Genomic DNA, 26,687 nt, shown 5'->3' with positions numbered 1-26,687 from the left:
TCAGTTTGGAAAATAGCACATCACTCTGTTAGATAAGAATGCTGAGAGTACCCTATACTAATCACCAAGACCTTTTTTAATAAAATAGACAGGAGCATCACGAGCTTCATGTGGGCAGGGAAAGTTCCGAGAGTAAGGAGGGGGTTCCTTCAGCGTAGTATTGACAGAGGAGGATTGGCACTACCGAACTTGGGCGATTACTTTTGGGCCGCCAATGTGGCAATGATACGTAAATAGATGATGGAGGGTGAGGGAGCGGTGTGGAAAAGACTGCTGGAGAGAAAGTCCTGTAAAGGGACGAGTTTAGAGGCGCTGGTGACGGCGCCGCTACCGATCTCACCTAAAAAGTTCACCACGAACCCGGTGGTGGCGGCAACATTGAATATCTGGGGACAGTGGAGGCGACAGAGAGGGGTGCGGGGAGCCCTGGTGGGGTCCCCAATCAGGAACAACCATAGGTTCGCCCCAGGAAGAATGGATGGAGGATTTCAGAGCTGGTACCAGTTGGGAATTAGGAGGGTGGGAGATTTATTTATAGATGGGACTTTTGCGAGCTTGGGAGCATTGGAGGAAAAATTGCCCCGGGGAAATTTCTTGAGATATATGCAGGTGAGGGCGTTTACTAGACAACAGGTGAGGGAATTTCCATTGCTCCCGACACAGGGGATACAGGACAGGGTGCTTTCAGGGGTGTGGGTCGGAGAGGGCAAGGTGTCAGAGATTTACCAAGAGATGAGGGAAGAGGGGGAGGAGTCGGTGGGCGAACTAAAAGGAAAGTGGGAAGAACTAGGGGAGGAGATAGAGGAGGGCTGATGCCCTAAGCAGGGTAAATTCCTCTTCCTCATGTGCCAGGCTTAGCCTGATTCAATTTAAGGTGCTACATAGAGCACACATAACGGGAGCAAGATTGAGCAGGTTCTTTGGAGTGGAGGACAAATGTGGGAGGTGTGGCGGGAGCCCGGCAAACCACGCACATATGTTTTGGGCATGCCCGGCACTGGAAGGGTATTGGAAGGGAGTGACGGGAGTGATTTCGCGGGTGGTGAAGGCCCGGGTCAAACCAGGCTGGGGGTTAGCTCTATTTGGAGTTGCGGAAGAGCCGGGAGTGCAGGAGGCGAAAGAGGCCGACGTTGTGGCCTTTGCGTCCCTAGTAGCCCGGCGCAGGATCCTACTCATGTGGAAGGAGGCGAACCCCCCCGGACTGGAGGCCTGGGTAAATGATATGGCGGGGTTCATTAAACTGGAGCAGATAAAGTTTGCCCCGAGAGGATCGGCTCAAGGGTTCACCAGGCGGTGGGAGCCATTTCTCGACGACCTAGGGGAACGTTAGAGGGAAGACAGATGACCAGCAGCAGCAACCCAGGGGGGAGGGGGGGGGGGGGGGGGGGGAGGGGGGGGGGGGGTTTAGTTTAGTTTAGGTCAAAGATAAAGGGGTTTTGTTACTTGTGTATTGTTAAAAATTTCTGTATTGTTATTGTTGCGTTTGCTTTGTAAGAGGAAAAATTGTTGTTTGGGAAAAAAATTCAATAAAACATATTTTTAAAAAAAGAATGCTGAGAGTGGAAAACCAGTGAGTTATAGACCAGTAGCACAAGGTAACGTCTATGGATATTATTTATATCAATCTCCAGAAAGCATTCAATAAAGTCTCTTACAAGAGAATGTGACCAAAAGGTGAAGTTTAAGAAACTAGGGATAAATATAAGAAATAGTTATCACTATTAAAAACCCTGATTTAAGATACATACAGGCAGTATTTCTACTAAAGCTGTGATTGAGGACTCGTAAAAATGAGGTAATCATTGGTTTTAACCATTTACCTGTTTACAAATAGTTGGCTAATGGAACATTGTTTTGATTGTGGAGGAAACCCTGAGGTGTAGATAATTTATGAGGGATAATGCTTAGTCCTGGGTAAACAGGTCATGGGGCATCTTATTAGGAGGAGACCGAAGAATGCAATGGCACTGATCACCGCCCTACCCGGGGATTCCACCTATTTTTGCCCTGCCGCGGCTCGTACGCACCCCATTCGGAAAGTTCTTTTCGAAACTGTTTTACTGTTCTTTTAAAAATGTGGTTTACAGAATGCACTTTGCCACAACTTTTGTTTCCTTTCCGGCGACCATCCGGTTGCCAACCCCCGCCTGCTATTTACAAGTTAAAACATTTGGTTGAAACGAGTTTGCACTGGACGGAGAAATTGTCCGCCCACTCAGCCCATTAAACACAAGCTGCGAGAGTGCTCGCACTGTGACAGAAACACTTTTTGGATATCTTGTCTCCCAAATGGTTGGTTTAAAAAAAAATGAGGGAGTCACATATCGTGACGATTCTAAATGGGAAATTGACGTTAAGGAGAAACAGACAGACAAACGAGATATTAAACAACAAGATAATAACAGATATTATGCTTGTACCCCCAGGAAGGTACGAATATACCAGGAGACAGAGGAAGACACAGACAAGATGAAGGCGGACCTGATGACCTGCATCATGATCGTCGTTGGATCAATGCAGTTGCGCGCGTTATCCTCCCCTACACCCCTCACCACACAGGCCCTAAACACGACTACCCAACATGATACCCATAGCCCGGACACTACACCACACAAAGACACAGCCACTGATACCCCCACATGGTGTGATAATATCATAAAGTGGTATTCCCTTTCGTAAACGGTAGAAGCCCTATTGATTATAGCTATACTTTGCAGTGTCATCCAGACGATCAGACTTCGGAAATGGCGAAGAAGAGCCTCCTACCCTCCAGTGTACACACTCAGAGTCCCTTTTCTCGGACTTCAGCAGACCCCACACTCTTTTTGAACTCTTTTTCTCCCTAAAGAATTCCGCGGTTTTCAATAAAATTACTTTCTCTGTAAATTGACTAAGTGTTAAGTAGAAATGTGATGCTGCTATGGTTTATTTTGTACTGTAAAAGTTTCTTTCGTGGTTAGATAGCAGCATAAGTGTAGTTTAGGTAAGGACAGTTAGAGGTTCCCCTTTTGTGTAAAGAAACTGAAATGTATGATTGAATGTTATAGTGCCCCCTTAGAACTTTTTAGATGTGTGTTGTTTTAGGGAAAACTTAGGCAAATGTTCTGATCCATAGGACAGAGTAGGGTAGAACCTGTCCTTGATTGAGGGTACCCGGCATTCCAGAGAACAGGAGAAGATTCAGTAGTGTGATCCATCACGCTTCGCATTGAGGATCAAGAGGACGGACTGTAGCCATCTGGGATGGCCACTTACAACAAGAAACATGGGCGTTCACAAAGCCTAACGGGAAATATGGACAATGTAAGATTCAGGCAGGCACAGAGCCTGAATGTATATTTGTGAGCAAAGAATCCAGACAGCATCGAAACCCCCAACATATTAGCATTTTGATGGCCCATCTCCGTAAGACAAAGGACTGATACTTGAGTAACCGATACAATCCCAGACATTTCGGCGCCACTCCCTGTACTCAGGAAGCGTAAACAACAGGGCCAATGATCGCTTAGGGCATGCCCAGCCATCAAGGCACCCGCCCCTTTATTGGCTCAGATCGAATACAGTGATCGGGAACTACCCAATTAGTGCGGTCCAAACCGAAGGACCGCCAAAAGAGCGCAAAACTCCCCAAGGATAAAGAGAGACATTGCCATGTGCTCAATCTCTTTTGGACCTGGTGCTCCGGCAATGTCCATCTCCAAAGGGCAGCACGGTAGCATTGTGGATAGCACAATTGCTTCACAGCTCCAGGGTCCCAGGTTCGATTCCAGCTTGGGTCACTGTCTGTGCGGAGTCTGCACATCCTCCCCGTGTGTGCGTGGGTTTCCTCCGGGTGCTCCGGTTTCCTCCCACAGTCCAAAGATCTGCAGGTTAGGTGGATTTGCCATGATAAATTGCCCTTAGTGTCCAAAATTGCCCTTAGTGTTGGGTGGAGGTGTTGACCTTGGGTAGGGTGCTCTTTCCAAGAGCCGGTGCAGACTCAATGGGCCGAATGGCCTCGTCTGCACTGTAAATTCAATGATAATCTATGATTAATCTAGGACAAAGGTTCGGCACAACATTGTGGGCCGAAGGGCCTGTTCTGTGCTGTATTTTTCTATGTTCTAAGTGCAGCAACACCAGAAGCAAGTTCAAGTTCAACGCCCGCTACCAGACGGATGAGCCCAGCTGAGCAGCAGTTACTTCTTCGAACCCAATAGATCCAGATTCGAACAAAGGCCACTGTTCCTCTGACCTAAGCCGGGTGCCTGAAGTTAAGTACAGGCTGTCATAGTTGTCAGGTGTAGTTTAACTAGTAGTGTTTATGTTGCATGATTAATCTTGTGTGTAAACAAAGTACCATTGATCTTGAACTAACTAACTGGTGTTTGGCTCTTTGATCGATACCTGGTTGAACCTTGTGGTGGTATCATTTGATAGCTGGCGACTCTGAGCAACATAATATTGATATCTAAATAAAGAAGGGCAACCTTATTGATTGCCATATTTATAGCAGGGAAAAAAGGCAACATGTGGATTCAGAGATGTGGGCAGTTTTGCCTCATTGGAATATTGTCTTGACATAGGGAAACCAGCCCCAACTTCAATGAAATGAATTAGCAAACTCCCAGGATAAAGAATCATGTAAATGAATTATAATATTATGCTCCTTAAACTTTATAAAACCTGTGGATACATCATGCTATTCTACTCTATGTGCTGTATATCTAATACCTTTGCTACAACAGTGAGGAAGTATAGTGTAGTGATTCTGAGATCGACAAGACTATAAATTTATACTTATCCAAGTCACATCAGTTATCTAATGGCTATCGGCATTTAGCACTTTGTGGTTGTGGAAACTTCATTTCTGCCTTGACAGTTAGGCAATTGATCACAATTAAAATACACTTACAATAATTGATCAATGCATTTGACAAAATAATCTTATTCTCTTGTGCTTGTATTCTTTTCTGTTTAAACATTCCAGGTTTCTGCTGAAGTTAATAAAAGTTCACAATTTTAACAGTGGAAACATGTGGTTACAGATTAACATGCCATTTAGCTCTTATTTAGATGGAGATATTTGTACAGTACCTTGATGTCTGGCGTTGGCGGTTTCACTTTTCGCTCAATTTTGGGAACTCCTAAATCACAAATCATCTCAAAGAAGTGATTTCCTGTCACAATGGAGTATAGATCGATATGGTACTTTCCCAGTATTTTCTGAACGGGTGGATCACTTTGAAGTAAAATAGGTCGTTTATCTGCGTCTTTGTCTTTGTCCTTTGTACCCTTGACGATGTCTTTGTCTTTGTCCTTTTTACCCTTGACGCTGTCTTTGTCTTTGTCCTTTTTACCCTTGACGCTGTCTTTGTCTTTGTCCTTTTTACCCTTGACGCTGTCTTTGCCTCCCTAGTTCCTCCTCACAAAAAATATACATTATAGCCAAATCAACACTTGAAAACATCCAAAAAACGACAAACATTTTCACACGAGAGTAAAAGCAAATGACTGCAGATGCTGGAATCTGAAACAAAAAATGCCAGAAAATCTCTGCAGCCTGACAACATCTGTGGGGCCTGGTTCTCCCAAAACAATTCAAAGTTAATCTGTGACGGGCTTTTCAGGGTGTTTCCTGCTGGCTCTACTGGCGAGCTCCCCACCGCCATTCAATTACACTTAGTCACCTTTTTGGGCCCTGGGAAGTTTCTCACTGGTTTAGCATACTTAGGGCTGGATTCTCCCATCCCGCCTGCTGAAGAACGGCACGGGCAGGCCGCGTACAATGGAGAACTCCATTGGCCTCGTGCGGGATTCTCTTGGCTGGAGAATTGTGCCCTATTTTTAGCACTGGGGAGCTGAACTCAGAGATTTGGACTGCCATTTTGAAGGGTCACCCCTGAAAAGGTCCCCCACAACTCCCACCCACAGGCAAGGTCACCCCCCACACATGTGGGCACTACCCCACACCCCCAAGTGAGGACATTCAGCTGTGGGGTCCCTGGGGGCCCCCCTCTTCAGGCTCCCCCACGTCCCCTTACAGCACCCCCTCCCTTCCAGGGTCCCCACCCATCACCCCTCCAAATTCCCAGTGGTCCTTACTTACCTGCCTTGCATACCCCCACTCTTCAAACCCCCCCTCCACCCTCTCATGGGCATGGCCCACGTCACCCCCTGCCCCTTGGCAATTCCACCCTAGTACTTGGGCATCCTTGCACTGTCACCCTGGCACCCAGGCAGTGCTCCAGCTCGCTTGGCAGTGCCATCCAGGAAATGTACCAGTGCCAAGGTGCCAGCTGGGGAATGTCAAGGTGCCCACATTCCAGGGGGGAGGACCAGAGGACCACCCTGCACTGGTCCTGAACACCCAGTGGCCTCACTGAGAAGGCTGGTGGATACTTTGTTGCCAGTGGATACCAGGGGCGAGATTCTCCGACCCCCCCGCCGGGTCGGAGAATTGCCGGGGGCTGGCGTGAATCCCGCCCCCGCTGGTTGCCGAAGTCTCCGGCACCCGAGATTCGGCGGGGGCGGGAATCACGCTGCGCCGGTTGGCGGGCCCCCCCGCGCGATTCTCCGGCCCGGATGGGCCGAAGTCCCGCCGCTAAAATGCCTGTCACGCCGGCGTAAATTAAACCACCTACCTTACCGGCAGGACAAGGCGGCGCGGGCGGGCTCCGGGGTCGTGGGGAGGGCGTCGGGCGATCTGGCCCCGGGGGGGTGCCTCCACGGTGGCCTGGCCCGCGATCGGGGCCCACCGATCCGCGGGCGGGCCTGTGCCGTGGGGGCACTCTTTCCCTTCCGCCTCCGCCACGGTCTCCACCATGGCGGAGGCAGAAGAGACTCTCTCCACTGCGCATGCGCGGGAATGCCGTCAGCGGCCGCTGACGCTCCCGCGCATGCGCCGCCCGGAGATGTCATTTCCGCGCCAGCTGGCGGGGCACCAAAGGCCTTTTCCGCCAGCTGGCGGGGCGGAAATTCGTCCGGCGCCGACCTAGCCCCTCAAGGTTGGGGCTCGGCATTCCGCACCTTTGGGGCGGCGTGATGCCTGTCTGATTTGCGCCGTTTTGGGCGCCAGTCGGCGGACATCGCGCCGTTTCCGGAGAATTTCGCCCCAGGTACGTTTGCCTATGCCGGTTTAAAACCAGCTCACGCGCACAATATGGTCACGTCCCTTGTGGACGTGTTTCAGATTCGGATGCCTTGCGGGACTTTGGTGAATCCACGAGACACATGACTGTCGGGAAGCCCGTGAGAGGGCTCTCCCGGCATTCGCTGGCCGCACCGTACTCTGGGGAGAGCCTCCACCTATGATGTAGATCCTGAGGAAACACTAAGATGTAGTGGTAGAATTAGGAGGGCCAAGCATGTTGAGGACCAGTGAGGCAGGGTGGGGTTGGGGTTTCTACAGCACATAAAACACCTTTTCGCAAAACCATTATGATGCCTCTGTCACTTCTTTCTGCAATGCAGGATGACCCGCAGGTCCTTTGCCCATCTCTCTAGTGCCCCCCACCCCCATGGTGGCCCACCCCTGCGGATGATTTCCCACCCCCCACCAAGCACTGGGGTGGTGTGGTTAATGTATAATTACTGATAATTCACCAGTGCACTGTGTTATGTTATTAACCCTGTGGGCTCTACCTATGGGCTATTGTGTGGCCTCACCCACAGGGAATATGTTGGGGCATGTACAGGCTCCGCCCATGGCTCCACCCCCTTTACAGGAAGTATAAGAGCTGCTGACCTGCAGGGCCGCCTTCAGTGTTGTACCGGTCACAGGCAGGCTCAGTTCTAAGCTGATTAAAACCACGGTTTACTTCTCCACGTGTCTTCGAGTGAATTGATGGTCGCATCAATGTAATCAGCTTAAAATACTACTATGGAATCAGCCCTCAAACCTGACAGACTGGAACTCGATCCACAGGCCACGGAGGCGAAAAATTTTTTTCACATTGGCTTCGATGCTTCAAGGCCTATCTCGCTGCGTCGTCCAAGCCATCCGTCACTGACGAACAGAAGCTGAGCCTCCTCCACGCACGGGTGAGCCATCGCATTTCTGTCCAGCTCGACGAAGCCGCTTCCTATACAGAGGCCCTCGCACTACTCGAACGGCTCTATGTGCGGCCTGTGAACGAGGTATACGCGAGACTTGTCTTCACCACTCGCCGCCAGCGCCCCGGGGAGTCGCTAGATGATTACCTACGCGACCTCAAAGCCCTCGCGCGCAACTGTAACTACCAGGCCGTTACGGCCCCTCAGCACATGGAGCTCGCTATCTGAGACATTTACGTGGTGGGGGTCCGATCGAATTATGTGAGACAGCGCCTGCTCGAAAAAGGGGCCCAGGACCTGGACGACACGGTAAAACCGGCTACCTCTCTGGAGGCCGCTATTCAGAGCCTTACTGCGTTCCCAGCCGATCACGCGACCCCCTCGTGGGCCCCCGACCCGAGACTACCCCAGGCCTGTGCCGCGCGGCCGCCCGCCCATCATGGGGGGGCTACCCTGCTACTTTTGCGGCCAGTCCCAACACGCCCGACTGCACTGCCCGGCCCGCAACGCGAACTGCAGCAGCTGCGGGTGAAAAGGACACTTCGCCAAGGTCTGCCTGGCCAGGTCTAAGAACTCGAACTCACAGACCCGATCCACAGACTCACAGGCCCGCAGACCCCGCAAGGTGGCAGCGTGTCTGCCAACTCCGCCACCGCATAACATGTGTGACTCATGGGGGCCGCCATCTTGGCCATCCTCCCCCACGCGGCCGGCCACGTGCGATCCATGGGGCCGCCATCTTGGACGCCATCTTCCTCACCGCCTGTCACGCTCGGCGCGTACGACCTACACGGACAGCCATCGCGAGGCCACCCCAGCACCTCCAATCACGCCGCAGGCGCGGTCACCCTGGACCAGTCGCGACCTAAGTACCTCCGGAGCTCCATGATGGCCGTCCGGGTTAACGGGTATGAGACACCTTGCCTTTTCGACTCCGGGAGCACAGAGAGCTTCATTCACCCGGACATGGTAAGACGCTGCTCGCTCCCAATATTACCGCGCAACAAACTATATCCCTCGCCTCTGGGTCGCACTCAGTGCAAATCCAAGGGTGCATTACTGCAACCCTAGCGATACAGGGCGCTGAGTACGCTAATTTTCAACTATATGTGCTCCCAGACCTCTGCGCTCCTCTCCTTTTGGGACTCGACTTCCAGTGCAACCTCAGGAGTCTAACTCTTAAGTTCGGGGGGCCCTTGCCCCTGCTCACCATATGCAGCCTCGCGACCCTAAAAATCGCCCCCCCCCCCCCACTCTTTGCGCACCTCACCGCCGATTGCAAGCCAGTAGCCACCAGAAGCAGGCGGTATAGCATGCAGGACAGGACGTTCATTAGGTCCGAGGTCCAGCGTCTCTTGCGGGACGGGGTCATAGAAGCCAGCAATAGCCCCTGGAGAGCTCAGGTGGTGGTCGTCAAGACCGGGGAAAAGTTCCAGATGGTGGTTGATTACAGCCAGACCATTAACCGCTTTAGTCAACTCGATGCGTACCCACTTCCCCGGATTGCAGACATGGTAAATCAGATTGCGCACTACCGCGTGTTCTCCATGGTGGATCTGAAGTCTGCATACCACCAGCTTCCAATCCGCCCGGAGGGCCGCCACTACACGGCGTTTGAGGCAGACGGCCGCCTTTTTCTCCGGGTCCCCTTTGGCGTCACGAACGGGGTTTTGGTGTTCCAAAGAGCGATGGACCGAATGGTGGACCAGTACGGGCTGCAGGCCACGTTTCCGTACTTGGACAATGTCACCATCTGCGGCCATGATCAGCAGGACCACGACGCCAACCTCCACCGATTTCTCCAAACCGACCAAAAACTCAACCTCACCTACAACAAGGAGAAATGCGTTTTCCGCACAACCAGGCTAGCCATCCTCGGCTACGTCGTGGAAAATGGGGTCCTAGGGCCCGACCCGGACCGTATGCGCCCCCTCCTACAACTCCCTCTCCCTCACTGTCCCAAGGCCCTGAAGAGGTGCCTTGGATTTTTCTCCTATTACGCCCAGTGGGTCCCCCAGTATGCGGACAAAGCCCGTTCACTATTTAAGGCCACCTTCTTTCCACTGGCAGCCGAGGCTCACCAGGCCTTCAACTGCATCAAGGCGGACATCGCCAAAGCAGCGATGCGCGCGATGGACGAGTCCGTCCCCTTCCAGGTGGAGAGCGACGCCTTAGAGGTCGCTCTCGCCGCCACCCTCAACCAAGCAGGCAGACCGGTAGCGTTTTTTTCACGCACTCCTTGGTCGAAAAAGAAGCCCAAGCCATCGTGGAAGCCGTGTGGCACTGGAGGCACTACCTCGCTGGTAGGAGGTTTACCCTCGGCACCGACCAACGATCGGTTGCCTTCATGTTTGACAATACGCAGCGGGGCAAGATCAAGAATGATAAGATCTTGAGGTGGAGAATCGAACTCTCCACCTATAACTACGATATAGTATATCGTCCTGGGAAGCTCAACGAGCCCCCAGATGCCCTGTACCGCGGCACATGCGCCAGCGCGCAAGATGACCGACTACGGGCTATCCACGATGACCTCTGCCACCCGGGGGTCACCCTGCTCGCCCATTACATTAAGGCCCGCAACCTGCCCTACTCCACCGAGGAGGTCAGAGCTATAACCAGAGACTGCCAAATCTGTGCGGAATGTAAACCGCACTTCTATCGACCAGATAAGGCCCACCTGGTAAAGGCATCCTGGCCATTTGAACGCCTCAGTATCGATTTCAAAGGGCCCCTCCCCTCCAACCGCAACACGTACTTCCTTAACATCATAGATGAGTTCTCCCGCTTCCCGTTTGCCATCCCCTGCCCTGATATGACCACTGTCATTGAAGCCCTGCATCGTGTCTTCACCCTGTTTGGTTTCCCCAGTTATGTCCACAGCGACAGGGGCTCATCGTTCATGAGCGATGAACTGCGTCAGTACCTGCTCAGTAAGGGCATCGCCTCGAGCAGGACTACCAATTATAACCCCAAGGGAAACGGGCAGGTGGAGAGGGAGAACACGACGGTCTGGAAGACCGTCCTACTGACCCTGCGGTCCAGGTATCTCCTAGTTTCTCACTGGCAGGAGGTCCTCCCCGATGCGCTCCACTCTATTAGGTCCCTCCTTTGCACGGCCACAAACCAGACTCCTCATGACCGTTTGTTTGTTTTCCCTAGGGGAGCTACCTCAGGGGCCTCGCTTCCGCCCTGGCTGATGACACCGGGTCCAGTCCTCCTCCGAAAACATGTTCGTAGCCATAAGACCGACCCCCTGGTAGAGAGGGTCCAGCTCCTGCACTCCAACCCACACTATGCGTACGTCGAACACCCCGATGGCCGGCAAGATACCGTCTCCCTCCGGGACCTGGCGCCCGCAGGCTCCAACACCACCCGCACTACTGCATCCCCCACATTATGTCCCATCCAACCTCCCATGTTCAGCACCCCCACCCCTATATGGTTCCCGCGCTCCTTCCCACCCGCCGCACCGGTCCACAGGAATTAAGTTCCGGAAGAGCCGCTCCCGGAGTCCACGCCTGTGCCTGCTCCGGGCCCACTTCCACAGCCACCCGAAGCGGCTGCAACACCAGTGCTTCGGCGGTCGCAACGTACGATCCGGGCACCGGACCGGCTGAATCTGTAAACCCGTCACCCCCGCCGGACTTCATTTTTAAACACGGGGTGAATGTATAATTACTGATAATTCACCAGTGCACTATGTTATATTATTAAACCTGTGGGCTCTACCTATGGGCTATTGTGTGGCTTCACCCACAGGGAATATGTTGGGGCATGTACAGGCTCCGCCCATGGCTCCACCCCCTTTACAGGAAGTATAAGAGCTGCTGACCTGCGGGGCCGCCTTCAGTGCTGTACCGGTCACAGGCAGGCTCAGTTCTAAGCTGATTAAAAACACGGTTTACTTCTCCACGTGTCTTCGAGTGAATTGATGGTCGCATCAGGTGGCAAGCCCAGCACCCCCAGGCTCTTTCCTGTGAGCAAAGATGGTTAGTCACCTCTTCGGCTCCCCACAGAAGCCCATCCGCCAGGTTCACGTTTTTCAAAAGGTGTACTAATCGACGCCAGCTTGAGCACTTGCTGGGGAAGCCGGTGAATGATGCGAGTCCATTGGATATGGGGTAGCTGTCGTCAATTGTATGGAAATGGGGCTTAAGTGGTGAAAATAGATTTCTCACCCCGCTACTGTGCGATCCCGAATTCGCACACGGGGGCAGGGCGGCTATATCGCAAACTGTTTGGCACCTGGTGCGGATCTCGGTTTTGGCCGCTCGCACTATTCACCGGCCTCGTTACGCTTGAGCGAGAGCACAACGAGGCCGGAGAATTGTGTCCAGAGGATGCAATTCGCGCAAAACATTTCTACGTTAATTTGTGGCGGGTCTTTCTGGGAGTTTCCCGCTGGCTACGCCGGCGAGTTTCCCACCATTATTTAATGACACTTAGGCACTTTTATGTGTGGTTTAGCCCACACAATTTTTTTTAGCACTGGGGAGCTGAACTCAGATCAGGTCGCCATTTTGAAAGGGTGCCCTGATCTCCAAGTGAGCTTGTGGGTCTCCCACTCCCCCACCCATGGGCAATGTCATCCCCACACATGTAGGCACTACCCCACACCCCCCAAGTGAGGACACCCGCTATGGGGTCCCCCCCATCTTCAAGCCCCCTCAAGCACCCTTACAGCAACCCCTCCCTTCCAGGGCCCCCACCCAGCCCAGGTGCCGTTTTCCCTGGTCCACTTTTGTGCGGACCAGCACTGATCGGCGCTCGGCTGCAGCCTCCCGTGGCCTCCACGGTGGCCTGGCCCGTGATCGGGGCCTACCGATCGGCAGACAGGCTGGTTCCGTGGGGGCCTATGTTCCTCCATGCCAGCCACTGTAGGGCTCTGCCATATTGCCCGGAGGCCGGCACGGAAATGGGAACCCACGCGCATGCGCGGAATCATGCTAGCTGTAGCGCGCATGCGCGAACTTGCGCTGGCCGTAGTGCGCATGCGCAAACTCGCACCAGCCGTGCTGTGCCGGCTGAAGCTGCGGGGACCACTCCGGCGACGACCTAGCACCCGAAGAAGGGGAACATATCGGACAATTGAGGACCGTTGACGCCGCTTTTCACGCCGACGTCAGAACTTGGCCACGGGATTGGAGCGCCCCGGCCCCATTTTGGGCTAGTTTAACGGGGTATTTTCCGGCACTTGGAGCTCCAAGGACAACCCCGCTATTAAATGGGACTCTATTTCATTTTTGGGCCTCAGCGAGGAACACCCTGCCAAGGCCGCAATTAGGCTACACTTCTGTAATAACGAGCTCAGCTGGCCAGTGCAGCAAGTAAATAGCACCCCGATCTCTGAACACCCCATTGCGGCCTCCAGCACTCCCAACACCCCAACTTACCAATTAGGGGTTTCCCAGGTCCTCTGCACCCCACCTCATAAGGGAAGGGCACCCCTGGGCCTGATCTCCAGCATGGGCAGGGTGCCACCTGGGCACCGCCAGCCGGGCAATGCCCTTTCCAGCCTGGTAGTACCACCTGGGTGTCCTGGAACTAACATCACTGGTCACATCCAAGGGCCGTCACCCAATTTGAAACAATGAATCTCTGTGATTATGATAGTAAAGAACAACAGTTTTTTTTAACATTTAGAAGATTTCTAATTGAGAAAAGCTAATCTCAAAGTGCACAATAGGAAAATATTTAATCTTGTTGAAGGGATGGATGGCCTGCTCCAAAATATGACAGACCCTTTTCATTTTTTCCTTGTGATATAGTTTTGCATATGCATTACTACCACCTTTGCAGAATCTTCAGCTTTCCCTTTCACGGAAGGTTCTGGAGTTTTTTCTTCCTCTATCTCTATCGGCCATGAAAGGATCTATTGAAACAAGCAAGACTTCAATCTCAAAATAAAACGATCACTTAACACATGTTCAAGCTGAGAATGAGAGCATATGAACAAGAGAACGAAATGCAAAAGTTACAATATTAACAAGATTTCAATGTTCTACTAAAGTACACTGAGTTCATACATTGATGCCTGATCTAAAGAATGCCTCTTAGCCGCAAAACCTCCACACGGACAGTGACCCGGGGCCGGGATCGAACCTGGGACCTCGGCGCCGTGCCATTTTCCAAAACAGACTGAACAGCCTCAACCCCACAGGTGGATTTTGAATTCAAAATTCTAGATCTAGGTTATCAGACATTCATCAGAACAGAGTCGCAGTCCCATCAAACGGTGTTTCAGAAAATATCAAATTAGGGACATAACAGAATTAGCAACTGATAACTATAAACAAAGCCTACCTTTTCTTGTATTACGGTTACTGTCAGCCCATTTTGTAGCAGTTGCTTCAGCGCATACAATTCTTTCACCAGGTGTACCTTGGAATAGTTATATGTAATAGGATCTCCCCATGATTTTTGAGGTAACTTGTAATTAAACACTGAAGGAAAATGAAATTTTAAGTATATATATATATAAATATAGTAGTTTATTGTCATTCCACATAAACTTGTGTCCCATCACCTTACATAAGAGCAGTATACAAAATGGTGTTCGCATCGGTTATGATGCACTTTCAGAAACTTCATTAGTGAACAAAAAGGGATTTATTTAGTGTACTTTAAGAGCAGCAGCAGGTTTGCAGCTGGCTCAAAAATACCTCTGGCTAGGAGAGCTACTCCCCCACTCTCAGACCTGATTGGTTACCCAGGTCAAGTGACCCTTACTCTGCTGTGTTGCCCTTAAAGGGTGCAATCAGAAATAGGTAGCAGAACAACATGGTTTAAAGTGAACAAGGAAGGAATATTTATGAGCTGAAATATTAAAAGCTTACGAACAGAAAATAATGGAGAATTAAAAATGCAGTTATTGTAAATAGAGAAGATACAATGGAAGAGATTGAAGATATGGGACAGAGAGAAAAACAAATGACATTGATCTCATGGTCTGAGCTTTAGCTTATTTTCACTAAGTATGCACAATTTTGCAGGACTGTTTAGTTGGCCTTAGTTTGGGACTCATTCATCTCTTTTAAAAACAAAGGGTTGCCAGGAAGGAAAGTTGGAGGCGGAACAGGGGACCTAGCCAGAATCGAAAAACTACTGGGGAACGAAAAACAGGAAACCGTAACCACTATTGTAAATAAAATAAGATGACTGATGCAAATTATAGAAACAGACCGATTGTTGCTCTTTCTAGCTTTATTCTATTATTCTGTTTCGGTCACCTTTGCTCATGAGTCACCAGGTATCTTTATGATACCGCCACGTGGTTCAAGTTTAGGTTATGATTAATAACACAGCACACCGCTTAGTAAGGATTAAAACAACGGTCATTTATTATATACAACAAGCAATATTAATACCCTAATACTACTTTCTATACAATAAACCTATCACTACTGGCCAATACTTAACTTAGGAAGAGCCCACCAGGTCAGGGGAACGAATGGCTTGTCCAATCAAATCTGGCCCGCGGGATTCAAAAGGGCTGCTACAGGTCGGTGGCTAGGTGTCTCTACCGGATAGCGATCGTTGGATTCAAAGTTACTGCTGCCGGTGGCTGGTCTTGCGAAGGTCTCGAGCAGGCGAAGAGGAGAGAGAGAGAGATCTGAGCTTGGACCTTTACTTTTATAGGGCCCAGGGGCTTCCCGCCTCCCGGGGCGGCCCTTGACCCTGAGTCCCAAGTGATTGGATTCTGTCCCCAGTCTCTGGGGTCGATGTGTCCAATGGTGAGGCGATTCCTCGATTGGGGGGTGGTCGCTCACCTGTCTTTGTTTCGGGCACTGCAGGCGCCGACAGGTCTGGCCCGGTATTCAATTGCTAATATGTTGCAATTGTTCCCGGGGATAGCCGATTTAACTGTGGATGTCTGAGTTGATTAGGTGTAAACAGTCCTGAATGAAACTGCGGATACCGGGGTTGATGGGCTGTTGATAGCCCTGAGTATCGATCTGGGCTACGTTCCCAGAGCTGAATATGCAAACCTGTCTGCAGCTGCCTGCCTGTGTCTTCTTGGCTGCTTTTCCCAGCAGTCTTTCGGGTTAGCCATTTTAAACTGGGTTTTGGCCAGATTAATCGGAACGCAGCCATTTTACATGGCTACACGATGTATAAATATTTTTATTTATCCTTCGTCTCCTAATGTCTACGCTTATCCTTGTTCTGTATAGTACAAAAATCTCAATAAAAACATTGAAAAAAAATCAATGCCAGCCTGGTACTGGGTCCCACCCCCTGCGACTGGTACTGGGTCCCACCCCCTGCGACTGGTACTGGGTCCCACCCCCCTGCGACTGGTACTGGGTCCCACCCCCCTGCGACTGGTACTGGGTCCCACCCCCTGCGACTGGTACTGGGTCCCACCCCCCTGCGACTGGTACTGGGTCCCACCCCCTGCGACTGGTACTGGGTCCCACCCCCCTGCGACTGGTACTGGGTCCCACCCCCCTGCGACTGGTACTGGGTCCCACCCCCTGCGACTGGTACTGGGTCCCACCCCCCTGCGACTGGTACTGGGTCCCACCCCCTGCGACTGGTACTGGGTCCCACCCCCTGCGACTGGTACTGGGTCCCACCCCCCTGCGACTGGTACTGGGTCCCACCCCCTGCGACTGGTACTGGGTCCCACCCCCCTGCGACTGGTACTGGGTCCCACCCCCTGCGACTGGTACTGGGTCCCACCCCCCTGCGAGTCAGACATTCTAACAAGACCCTCAGCCACAGCTGTCACTGACTCCGCCACACCTTGGACACTTTCACTCATGGTGCTGACATTGTGCACCAGACTCTGCGCTGCAGTCGCCACCCTAGCAGTGTTGCCCTCAGTGCCACGCATTGCCAGCGACAGCTCCTGTGCCCGTAGCCTCTGGGATTCCTCCAAGTGGCTGTGGATCTGCTGGAGTGACGCTGACATCTTCCTCTGAATGTCCCGGCTGCTCACTATCGTCCCCATCAGCTCCGGGATGACCTCTTCCACAGGCTCAGCATCAGGCTGGGACCCAGCTGTGTCCTAGGAAACAGACCTCCGACTACTGTCTCACCTGGGGGTTCCTGCCTCCACCTGATGTATATCAGCAGCTATGTGGTGCTCATCAGATTGTGCCCCAGAAGCCTGACCACTAACATTTCCCACCGAAGTGCGTGTAATTGCGCTGGCGGAGGGTGGCGATGGCAGCTGTGACACAACTCCGAGGTGGTCTCATGGGAGACTGGAGAGGGGGCCACCCAGGATGGGCCGGTGATGTCGGACCTGTGGGAGAATGGACATGTGGTCAGTGGGAGGAATGGGTCAGTCAGTAAGGCACAACAACTCACATTTGACAGGTCTTCTGGGTGAAGCCCTGTGTTCCTCACCTCTGCGGCGACCGCCAGCCTCCATGTTGGTGACCGATTTGTCCTCAGCCACACCGGTCACCTCCAGGGCATGCTCCTCGAAGGTGGTGAGGATTCTGATGTCCAGCACACCACCATCAGTCTGGGCCCTCTCCCATTGATTATGGGAGAGCTTTCCCTGAGGAGACACAGAGAGGACATCATTATCCACATTTGTGGTTCACAGTGGTGGGAGGCGGGTGTGAAGGAGGGTTGGAGGGTTGAAGGGGAGGGGGAGTGGATGGAGGGTTGGGGGTTGCATGGAGATTTGGGGGGGTGGATGCTCCTGTGGGGGCAGGGGAGGTGCATTGGTATCTACTCACTCTTGCTGCCCGGTGTAGCTCATTGACCTTTTTCCTGGTCCTCCTGGTCACACACCTGGCACTTACAGCCACCGCCACCTCGCCCAAGACAGCACCAGCTGCCCTATGGCTGACCCTCAGGGGAACAGGACATCCTTCTTGGCCTCCATACCGTCCAGCAGCCTCCCCAGATCTATATCCTCAAATCTTGTGGCCATTGTTGCGAGCTGGCTGGGGTTGGCTGAGCAAGTGCTGCTCAACCTTGTTAGCGGGGGAGCTGGCGAGCACGGTGCCGGCGAATCAGCTGGCGAGCATTCATTTGCGGTGAGAAGCCCATGAGGGCTCGTTAAGTGGACCAATTAACGTTGAATAGCGTTGCTGGCCGAGCGCTGGGAAGCTCACGACAATTCCCACTCACTACAACACTTTCCGGAGAATCGCGCCCAATGTCTTTTGAGCTGCTGCACGTTTGGGACCTTATCCACATCGCAGCAGCAGCAGCAGCAGCAATATTTCTGTCCGGCCTGTTCCTCTTATTCATTATTATATTCCAGCTCCAATCACAAAATTTGATATTCTGTCATCTGCTCCTGCAGTAAGATGAAAGTCTTTCCAGTCTTTATTTTATTTATCATAATAGTCTTGTACAGCGCTGTCTTTTTACCAGAATAAAGCACAGACTTTGAGGCGATTTGATTATATGTATTTAAAATAATGTGGAGTCTAGGCCGTATCTGTGTGGATAGATTATTTGAGCTTGATAGATTAGAAAGACAAGGGATTTATATAAATCTGTGTTTCCACAGAGCATCACTGTCCCCTGGAACAAACTGAAGGCTCCTGAAGTGGCTGTGGATCCCCCGTCAGATGTTCAAAAGAGAGTCCGGTGCGTCCTTGGCTGAGGCAGATAGCTCTGTGTATAACAGGTAGATGGGATTTTTGTTCAGGTATGCTCTTCTAGAAATCATTTTAATTGTCCTTAAGGTTCAGAGAGGAATTTAATTTAATTTTCCCCTATCAATGTTTTAATTTTTTTTGCTTCTCCCAGGAGCTGAGGTGCAGGCACCCAGAACAACAATACGTGACCACTTCTGTGGACCAGCTGGTGTTATTTTCATGTGTTTGTATTCGAGGGAAGGCAGATTACTGTCAACTCTTCTGGAATGAATTCTAACCCAGTGACACTCGTACCCAGATGCCAGCGATGTGTTCATTGGAAATATTCTAGCCTCTGAGGAAAAAGGTAAAGTTCCACTCCAAAATCTTGACCAGATTATCTAGGTGACACTTTCAGTGCAGTAATAGGAAGCGTGGAATAGTTGTGTTGTCACAAGTACAGTCTTTAGGAAGAGAATTTGAACCCCCCCTGGATAGGTGTTAAAAAGAACCATTTGAAGAAGAGCAGGGTATCTCCCCCACCTGCCTTGTGTTCTGGACTATATTTACCCCTCAACCATCACTGCCAGTGAGAAACTAACATCTCATTGCTGATTGACACTTCTATATTTGAGCTATGTCCTGGGGGGAGGCACTTAGATAGAAAGTTGTGGTTCACTTGCCCTTATTTAATTTTGTTTCCACAGTCCTAACCCAGATTTGTGCCTTTGCAGTTAAGTAGAGATTCAATGGCAGTTTTGAGAGCATCAAATATTTATGCCATATTGAATCCAAGTATGGTTATCACCTTCCTACCAAATACAAAGCTGGACCCTGGTTGGTGGATGGCGTATGCGGGATTACTAAATTTATTTTTATGCAGATAAAAATTGTTTAAAATCAGGACTATGAAAATAACCATCACAAAATTGCTGCATTTAAAGTGAAGCAGGGGAAGCACATGAGGAGAATGAGAATAAAGGGCTAAGTTGACAGTGTTAGATAAAGAAAGGCATGGGGAGGCTCATTGTGGCTGGCGGGGCTAAATGGCCTGTGCTGAATATTTCTTGTAATGGTTCTATCTATGTCAACACATTGTGCAGCCTTGTAGCAGAGAGTGAGAGCAATGTGTCAATAGTGACACAAATGATGCACAACTCTACTGACTTTTCAAATACAGTAATTCCTAAATAACATCAAGGCAGAAAGTTGAAATAGATTAACCGACAAACATATATTTAAGTGTTTCAGGAACAAAAACATTGCAATTTAACTGAATTTATCTGATTACCGCAAAAAGATTCAATGAGTGCAGCGTCGATGCTTGAATCATGAAGCTCAGTAGGAATTGCTTGTGACGCAAATGTGTTTTTTTGATTGGACAAGCCATTAAGGGACTCTTCAATTTGTGTGTCCTCCTGTGGAAAACAATTTTTTTTTAAATGTTAAAAATTAAATGGAGAGGCTAATCATCGAGACACACACAAAAAACGATCACACAATATCATAATTATTATTCATACTCTTTTTGTCTGGGTCATAATTCTTTCGAGCTGCCTTTTAAAAGGGATACGTACTTATATCAGAATGATGAAGGAAAATCGCGGAATTCTTTCTGGAAATATTGAACTCTAAATAAGACATGAGTTTTTAAAAGTGTGTGGTGTTCATTGTGTTGCTTATTTAGGATGGTTGGCGTAGTGTTCCACAAAGACCACAGAATAGCTTTCACTTAAACAAAGCTATGATTTTATTTACACTACTAAACTGGGTTGCGACACTTAGTCCTTTAGAATACAGAATTGATCAATAATATCACTACTGGTATAAAGTATAATCTAACCTTCTCACACTAACTGCTCTTATGACCTTCACTAGCTGTCTCCTGCATACACTCCTCCCCTAAGATCTAGCATCACTGCTTTATATAGTTGTATCTGCACCTCCCTCTAGTGGCTATTCTTGATACTACATTAACCCTTGTATTGCTGATAGTTATGATAATACCACAAAGTGGACATATAAATCAAAGACGATTAAGGATATAAAGTCTGTCACTGGCTGAATTGCTGGTGGGTTACACTCTGACAGACAATGGAACCCCACCCTGTTTCTCGACAAATGTTCTTCTGAAGCACACAAACATTAATTGGAACCAAAGATGTTTACAGCTTGTCCATGCCGCCCAGTTTCTATCACTAAGATAGTCCCACTTGCCTGTATTTGACCCATATCCCTCTATACCCACCCTGCCCATGTAACTGTCTAACTGCTTTTTAAAGGACAAAATTGTACCCGCCTCTACCACTGCCTCTGGCAGCCCATTCCAAATGCTCACCACACTCTGCGTGAAGAAATTTCCCCTCTGGTCTCTTTTGTATCTCTCTCCTCTCAACTTAAACCTATGCCCTCTAATTCTAGACTCCTCTACCTTTGGGAAAAGATGTCGACTACCTACCTTATCGATGCTCCTTATCGGAGTAGTGGAGCCCAGTCGAGACAAAGGGGGGTGAGTGCCGTATCCTGTGCATAATGTCCCAGGTGGAATGTTGGATTTCACCCTCCCAGGAATATACAAAGACTGGGATAAAAATAACTGAGGTGTGTGCATGTGTTTGTGTCTGCACGTGTGTGTCTGCCAGCGTGTGTGTATGTGTCTGTGTGTGTACACCTGTGTATGTCTATGTGTCTGTCAGTGAGTCTGTCTGTGTTGTGTCTGTGTATCTGTGCCTGTGTGTGTGTGTGTGTGTGTGTATGTCTATCCGAGTGTGTCTGTCTGAGTGTGTGTCTGTCTATGATTGTGTGTGTGTGTGTGTTTGTCTGCCTATCTGCACGGTAGTACAGTGGGCAGCACTGTTGCTTCACAGCGCCAAGGTCCCAGGTTCAATTCCGGCTTGGGTCACTGGCTGTGTGGAGTCTGCATGTTCTCCCTGTGTCTGCATGGATCTGCTCCGGGTGCTCCAGTTTCCTCCCACTAATCCTGAAAGACCTGCTGTTAGGTAATTTGGACATTCTGAATTCTCCCTCTGTGTACCCGAACAGGCGCCAGAATGTGGCGACTCGGGGCTTTTCACAGTAACTTCATTGCAGTGTTAATGTAAGCCTACTTGTGACAATAAAGATTATTATTATGTGTGTCTGTCTGTGTCTGTCCAAGTGTGTGTCTGTCTCTATGTGTGTCTGTTTGAGTGTGTGTCTCTGTGTGTCTGTCTGAGTGTGTGTGTCAGTGTGTGTGTCTGTGTTTGAGGCTTGTTTAACAAGCCCCACTACAGATTTGAGCAGCAAGATATTTCTTCACACTAAGGGCTGGATTCTTCCACCCTGCCCGCCGCAAGATCGCCACAGGCGAGAAACGGACAATGGAGAAGTCCATTGACCTCGGGAGAAATTCTCCGGTCACCGGGCGGGCGCGGCCAGAGAATCCCGCCCTATGAGTAATACTTTCCAAAAAAATACATTGAACCAAAGCACCTTCCAGCTGTTTTCCATGACAACAACAACAACTTTGATTTACATGGCACCGTTAAAAAGCCCCAGAGCGCTTTACGGTTGTATTATGGAACAAACTGGAGATATTAGGCCTGATGACCATAGCTTGATTAAAGAAATAGGATTTAAAGATCGACGTAAAGGTGAATAGAGAGGAACAGGGCCAAAGATATAGGGGGGAATTCCAGAGCTCAGGGAATAGGGAGCTGAAGGCACAGCCATCAAAGCTGAAGTGTTGGAAAGGCTCAAGAGGATAGTCGCGGCAGAGTGCAGAGATCTCGAGCGTTGTGGGGCTGGAGGAGATGAACATAGTGAAGAATGATCATGAATAATAGAATAAGAATTTTAAAATTGCGGCATTTATTAACTGGGAACAAACTGTCATGTGAGAGTACCTTTAAGAAGTGGGTGTTTAAGAAATGTACCTTTAAGAAATGGGTGTTTATCAGTGATGTTTGAGTGTGGGTGGAGCTTTTTACTTTCGTTTTAGGCTGTTTGCTGCAGGGTGTGTTTTGGTTTTGTTTTCAGTGTTGGAGCTGAAGCCAGACAGAGCAGGTGTACTGTTGATCTCTCTGCCATGAAAAGACTATCTCTTGATCATTTGGTGAATTCAGAATTATAAATGCTCTCAGTAGTGAATGTAAACCTAATGTGTTTCTGTTTTTTTTTTACCTGAAAATTTCCTTTTACTCATCACTTACAGTGTACAGAATTAAAAAGACATACATTATTCTTAATGCACAGTTGATGCAGAATCTAACTTATAAGATTTTCTTTTACAATAGCACTTGATTAAACAGGGAATAAACATCATGAGCAGAAACTGTTTTGTGTAAGAGTGTTGGCTGGACGGCTGGTTCGTGATGCAGAGCGAGGCCAACAGCATGGGTTCAATTCCTGTACCGGCTGAGATTAATCCTGAAGGCCCACTTTCTCAACCTAGCACCTTACCTGAGGTGTGGTGATACTCAGATTAAATCACCACTAATCAGCTCCCCGTCCCTCGAAGGGGAAAGCAGCCTATGGTCAAATCACTGTGGTTATTGTACTGTTGCTGAGCAGTTCCAATGAGGGTAAGGTGAGAACCGAGTGCAGCCTGAGCTGTGCTAGTGACTAAGGCTGCGGTTACTCATTTGTATTAGCAGATTCCTGGGTACCGTGCCCTTGTGCAGAGCTGGTTGCAAGGTAAAGCAGACTATACCTTCCTTTCATATCAACAACTTGATGCCAGTCAGATAAAGCAGAGCATTTCAAATATGTGAGGAAAATCTTGAATGGAGTGTTTGAGAAAAAACATTTTGAATATTTCTGGTGAAAACCAAAATCTACTTGTAATGTATTTAAGACAGAAACATGTTTGAGGTAAATTTACAGATGTTATCATTTTGGGGCTGGGTTCAGATCCTCTAGTGCAGTGGAAACAATGAACAATGCGGGCAACAGAGAGACAGGCCTAGAATCCAAGGCTGAGCTCAAAAGTTCCTCAGTTGCTCAATATTCCAAGAGGAAGAGGCCTCAATCATAAGGCTCGGTTACTAAATAGCAAATTACAAAAATGTGGTTCTCGGAAATATTGCTGAATTTTCTTTAATAAATATGAAAGCTTAGGTGTTCTTCATGAATATTCAAAGTAAAGCTCTTGTAAGGGTTTTCTGCTGGAGTACTTCTCCAATCTGAATAATCTCGGTCCACCTGAAATTAACAGCAATATTCATACCCAGGTGATGGAGGCAGCTGGAGTGAGGTCTCTGGCTGCAGCTCCAGGCACCACAACTGCATGTTGCCCTTGTTCCTCGAGTCTCTGCTGCTCCAGGAATGTGACCAGTTTGTCCCTCATCTTGACCACCTCAATCATCTCCTTGTAAATCCTCTCCTCCTCAAGGCAGTCCTCCTGTGTCTTCTTTGACTCATTCAAACGCATGTATCTTCTTAGGTCCTGTTCCAGTCTGCTTTCCTGATCCTCCAATTCCAGCTCACGGCCATGTATCATTAATTCGGACCCTTCACTCAGAAGTTGTTTTTTTTCTTGCACGAGTGCGATCCACTGCTGCATTAAATCTCGCTGCTCACCTTTATTATTGCGTATTTCCTGCTCGAGCTGAATGCCTCTCTTCTCCAACTCAAGGAACATCTGTTCAATCTCTTCCAGCTGCCTCTGAATGATCTGTGCTTCCAAAAGCCTTGCCATTTCTTGCTGCTTTACACGCCATTCAAAAGTACAGCGTCGCCATGTTTCTCGCCTGGCAGAATATGCCTCCGGGCTTCGTTTAGTTTCAAACGATGGCTCAGTGTTTTGTTTCACCACATCTTCACTAAGGGACTCCTCCTCATCCTCATCCGATTGCTCCTTGTCCCTCAGATTGAACGATTTTACTTCTTCGGCAAATCAGCTTCTTCATTGCATAGGTTGCAGACATCAAACTCATTGTCGAGACCTTCATCTATGAATGTGCTTCTGTTTAAAGGTTTTTTAAAAATCTTCTGGATGTTAAAAGGACAGCTTACGGATTATTTAGTGATGTATTCTTTGGGGATTGTATTTGAATTAATGGTTGCTAAGATGTTCACTGTTTGTTTTAAAAAGGTTAACTTGAATTCATAGAATAAACATTGTTTTGCTTAAAAAAATACTTTTCCATTTCTGCTGTACCACACCTGTAGAGTGGGCCGTGTGCTCCCCCATACCACAATCTATTAAAAGTTGTGGGTCAGGTGAACACCATGAGACACTTTGGGGTTCTCTAAACCCTGGCCCATAACAAATTGGGGGCTTGAGGGGGATAAAAGTCTATCTATTGGATTGGCTTAGTGAACTTAAAGACAGTGAGGGTTGAGCATATTGTGGGTGCTTTTCAGGTGTGGTATTTTAGTTTAAGTAGGGAGTGTGTTGTGGACAATGGTTCTTTCAGAGGCTCAGAAGTTGTTGGGGGTGGAGACGGTCACACGCAGTACCTTACGGACAGAGACTAAAAGCAGGCTGTTAGATTTGGCAAAAACATTGCAGTTAACATTACCTGACAAAATGCGAAAAGCTGAAGTAATTATGGTGGTGGCTAAGCATTTAAAGTTGCCTGAGATACAGTTTGACTCATTGGAAATGGCAAAAATTCAGTTGCAAATTAAACAAATGGAACATGAGAAAGAATTAAAGCAGCTTAAATACAAAAGAGAGAGAGGAAAAAGAGAGAGAAGAAAGGAAAACAGAAAGAATAGCCCTATCAGAACAAAAAGAAAGAGAAAGGGAGATACAGATCAGGGAAAAAGATAAAGAGAGAGAGTTTGAACTTCAGAAAATGGCCATGAAACATGGCAGTCAGTTAAAATTGGGAGGCGTAAAGGGAAACGTACAGTTGGATGATAGTGATGAGGATAGTGAGAAAGAGCGTCATAGTCGAAGGCTTGGTGAGGATCTATTTAAATATGTCCAAGCATTGCCCAGGTTTGACGAGAAGGAGGTAGAAGCCTTTTTCAATTCATTTCAGAAGGTAGCTAAACAAATGAAATGGCCACAGGACATGTGGGTATTACTGATTCACACAAAGCTGATAGGTAGGGCTAGTGAAGTGTTTGCGTCACTACCGGAGGAGGTTCTGGGACGTATGAGGAGGTGGAAAAAATCCATCTTAGGTGCATATGAACTGGTGCCTGGAGCCTACAGATACAGGTTTAGAAATTTAAGGAAAGAACCTGGTCAAACATATATGGAGTTTGAAAGGCTCAGAGTAATTTTGATAGGTGGATAAGGGCTTCGAAAATAGACCAAATGTATGCAGCTCTCAGAGAAATTATACTTTTGGAGGAGTTTAAAAATTCAATTCCTGATGTAGTGAGAACTCATGTAGAAGAACAGAGGGTTAAAACTGCGAGATTAGCAGCAGAAATGGCAGATGATTATGAATTAGTTCATAAATCAAAGCTTGGTTTCCGACATCAGTTTCAGCCAGTGAGGGATAGAAACTGGGGACATGAGAAATACTCAAGTGGTAAAGGTAAAGGTGATCTGATGGGAGATAATAAGGAGAGTGTACCTCAGATTAAAAAAGAAATCCAGAAGGGTGGAATAGACATGAAAAGTTTCAAATGTTTTCACTGTAATAAACTAGGCCATGTAAAGTCACAGTGTTGGTGGTTGAAGAAAAGCATTGGGAAGGCTGATGTGGTAAAACAGGATAAGACTGTGGGGTTTGTTAAAGTGGTAAAGGAAAGCCCAAGTGAAGCGACGGAGGTGCAAAAGATTGTACAGCCTGATCAAGAGGTGAATGATAAGAAGGTGCCAGATCTCTTTAAATAATTTACTTGTGTGGGTAAAGATCAGGAGGAGCAGGTAAAGATGTCACAATTTTAAGAGATACGGGAGCAAGTCAATCTTTAATAGTAAGAGATGAGGAGTTGTGTAGTCTGGGAGGAATATTGTCAGAAAAGGTGGTAATATGTGGAAATCAGGGTGAGAGGAGTAGTGTTCCATTATATAAGGTAAGGTTGGAAAGTCCAGTGAAGAGTGGTAGTAGGAGTAATAGAGAAACTATCTTGTCCAGGAATACAGTTTATCTTGGATAATGATATAGCTGGATTGCAGGTGGGAGTGGTGCCTACTGTGGTTGATAAGCC

General features: G+C 48.8%; 1 protein-coding gene across 1 annotated transcript in view; it reads right to left on the bottom strand.

Annotated features, from left to right (window-relative positions):
* LOC140429443 (leucine-rich repeat-containing protein 43-like) overlaps positions 1–26,687 on the bottom strand; it is a 125,850-nt gene that overhangs the window by 17,335 nt on the left and 81,828 nt on the right. Inside the window, exons 7-10 of the mRNA XM_072516436.1 lie at positions 19,882–20,008; positions 14,341–14,480; positions 13,829–13,909; positions 5,077–5,394 (exon numbers count right to left, since the gene is read on the bottom strand). Coding sequence (XP_072372537.1) covers positions 5,077–5,394; positions 13,829–13,909; positions 14,341–14,480; positions 19,882–20,008 — 666 coding nt within the window. The remainder of the gene's footprint in view (positions 1–5,076; positions 5,395–13,828; positions 13,910–14,340; positions 14,481–19,881; positions 20,009–26,687) is intronic.

Source organism: Scyliorhinus torazame, chromosome 1 (genome assembly GCF_047496885.1).
Source record: "Scyliorhinus torazame isolate Kashiwa2021f chromosome 1, sScyTor2.1, whole genome shotgun sequence".
Lineage (NCBI taxonomy): Eukaryota > Metazoa > Chordata > Chondrichthyes > Carcharhiniformes > Scyliorhinidae > Scyliorhinus > Scyliorhinus torazame.
The sequence above is the reverse complement of the archived record's forward strand: the minus strand, read 5'-3'. Positions and strand labels throughout refer to the sequence as shown.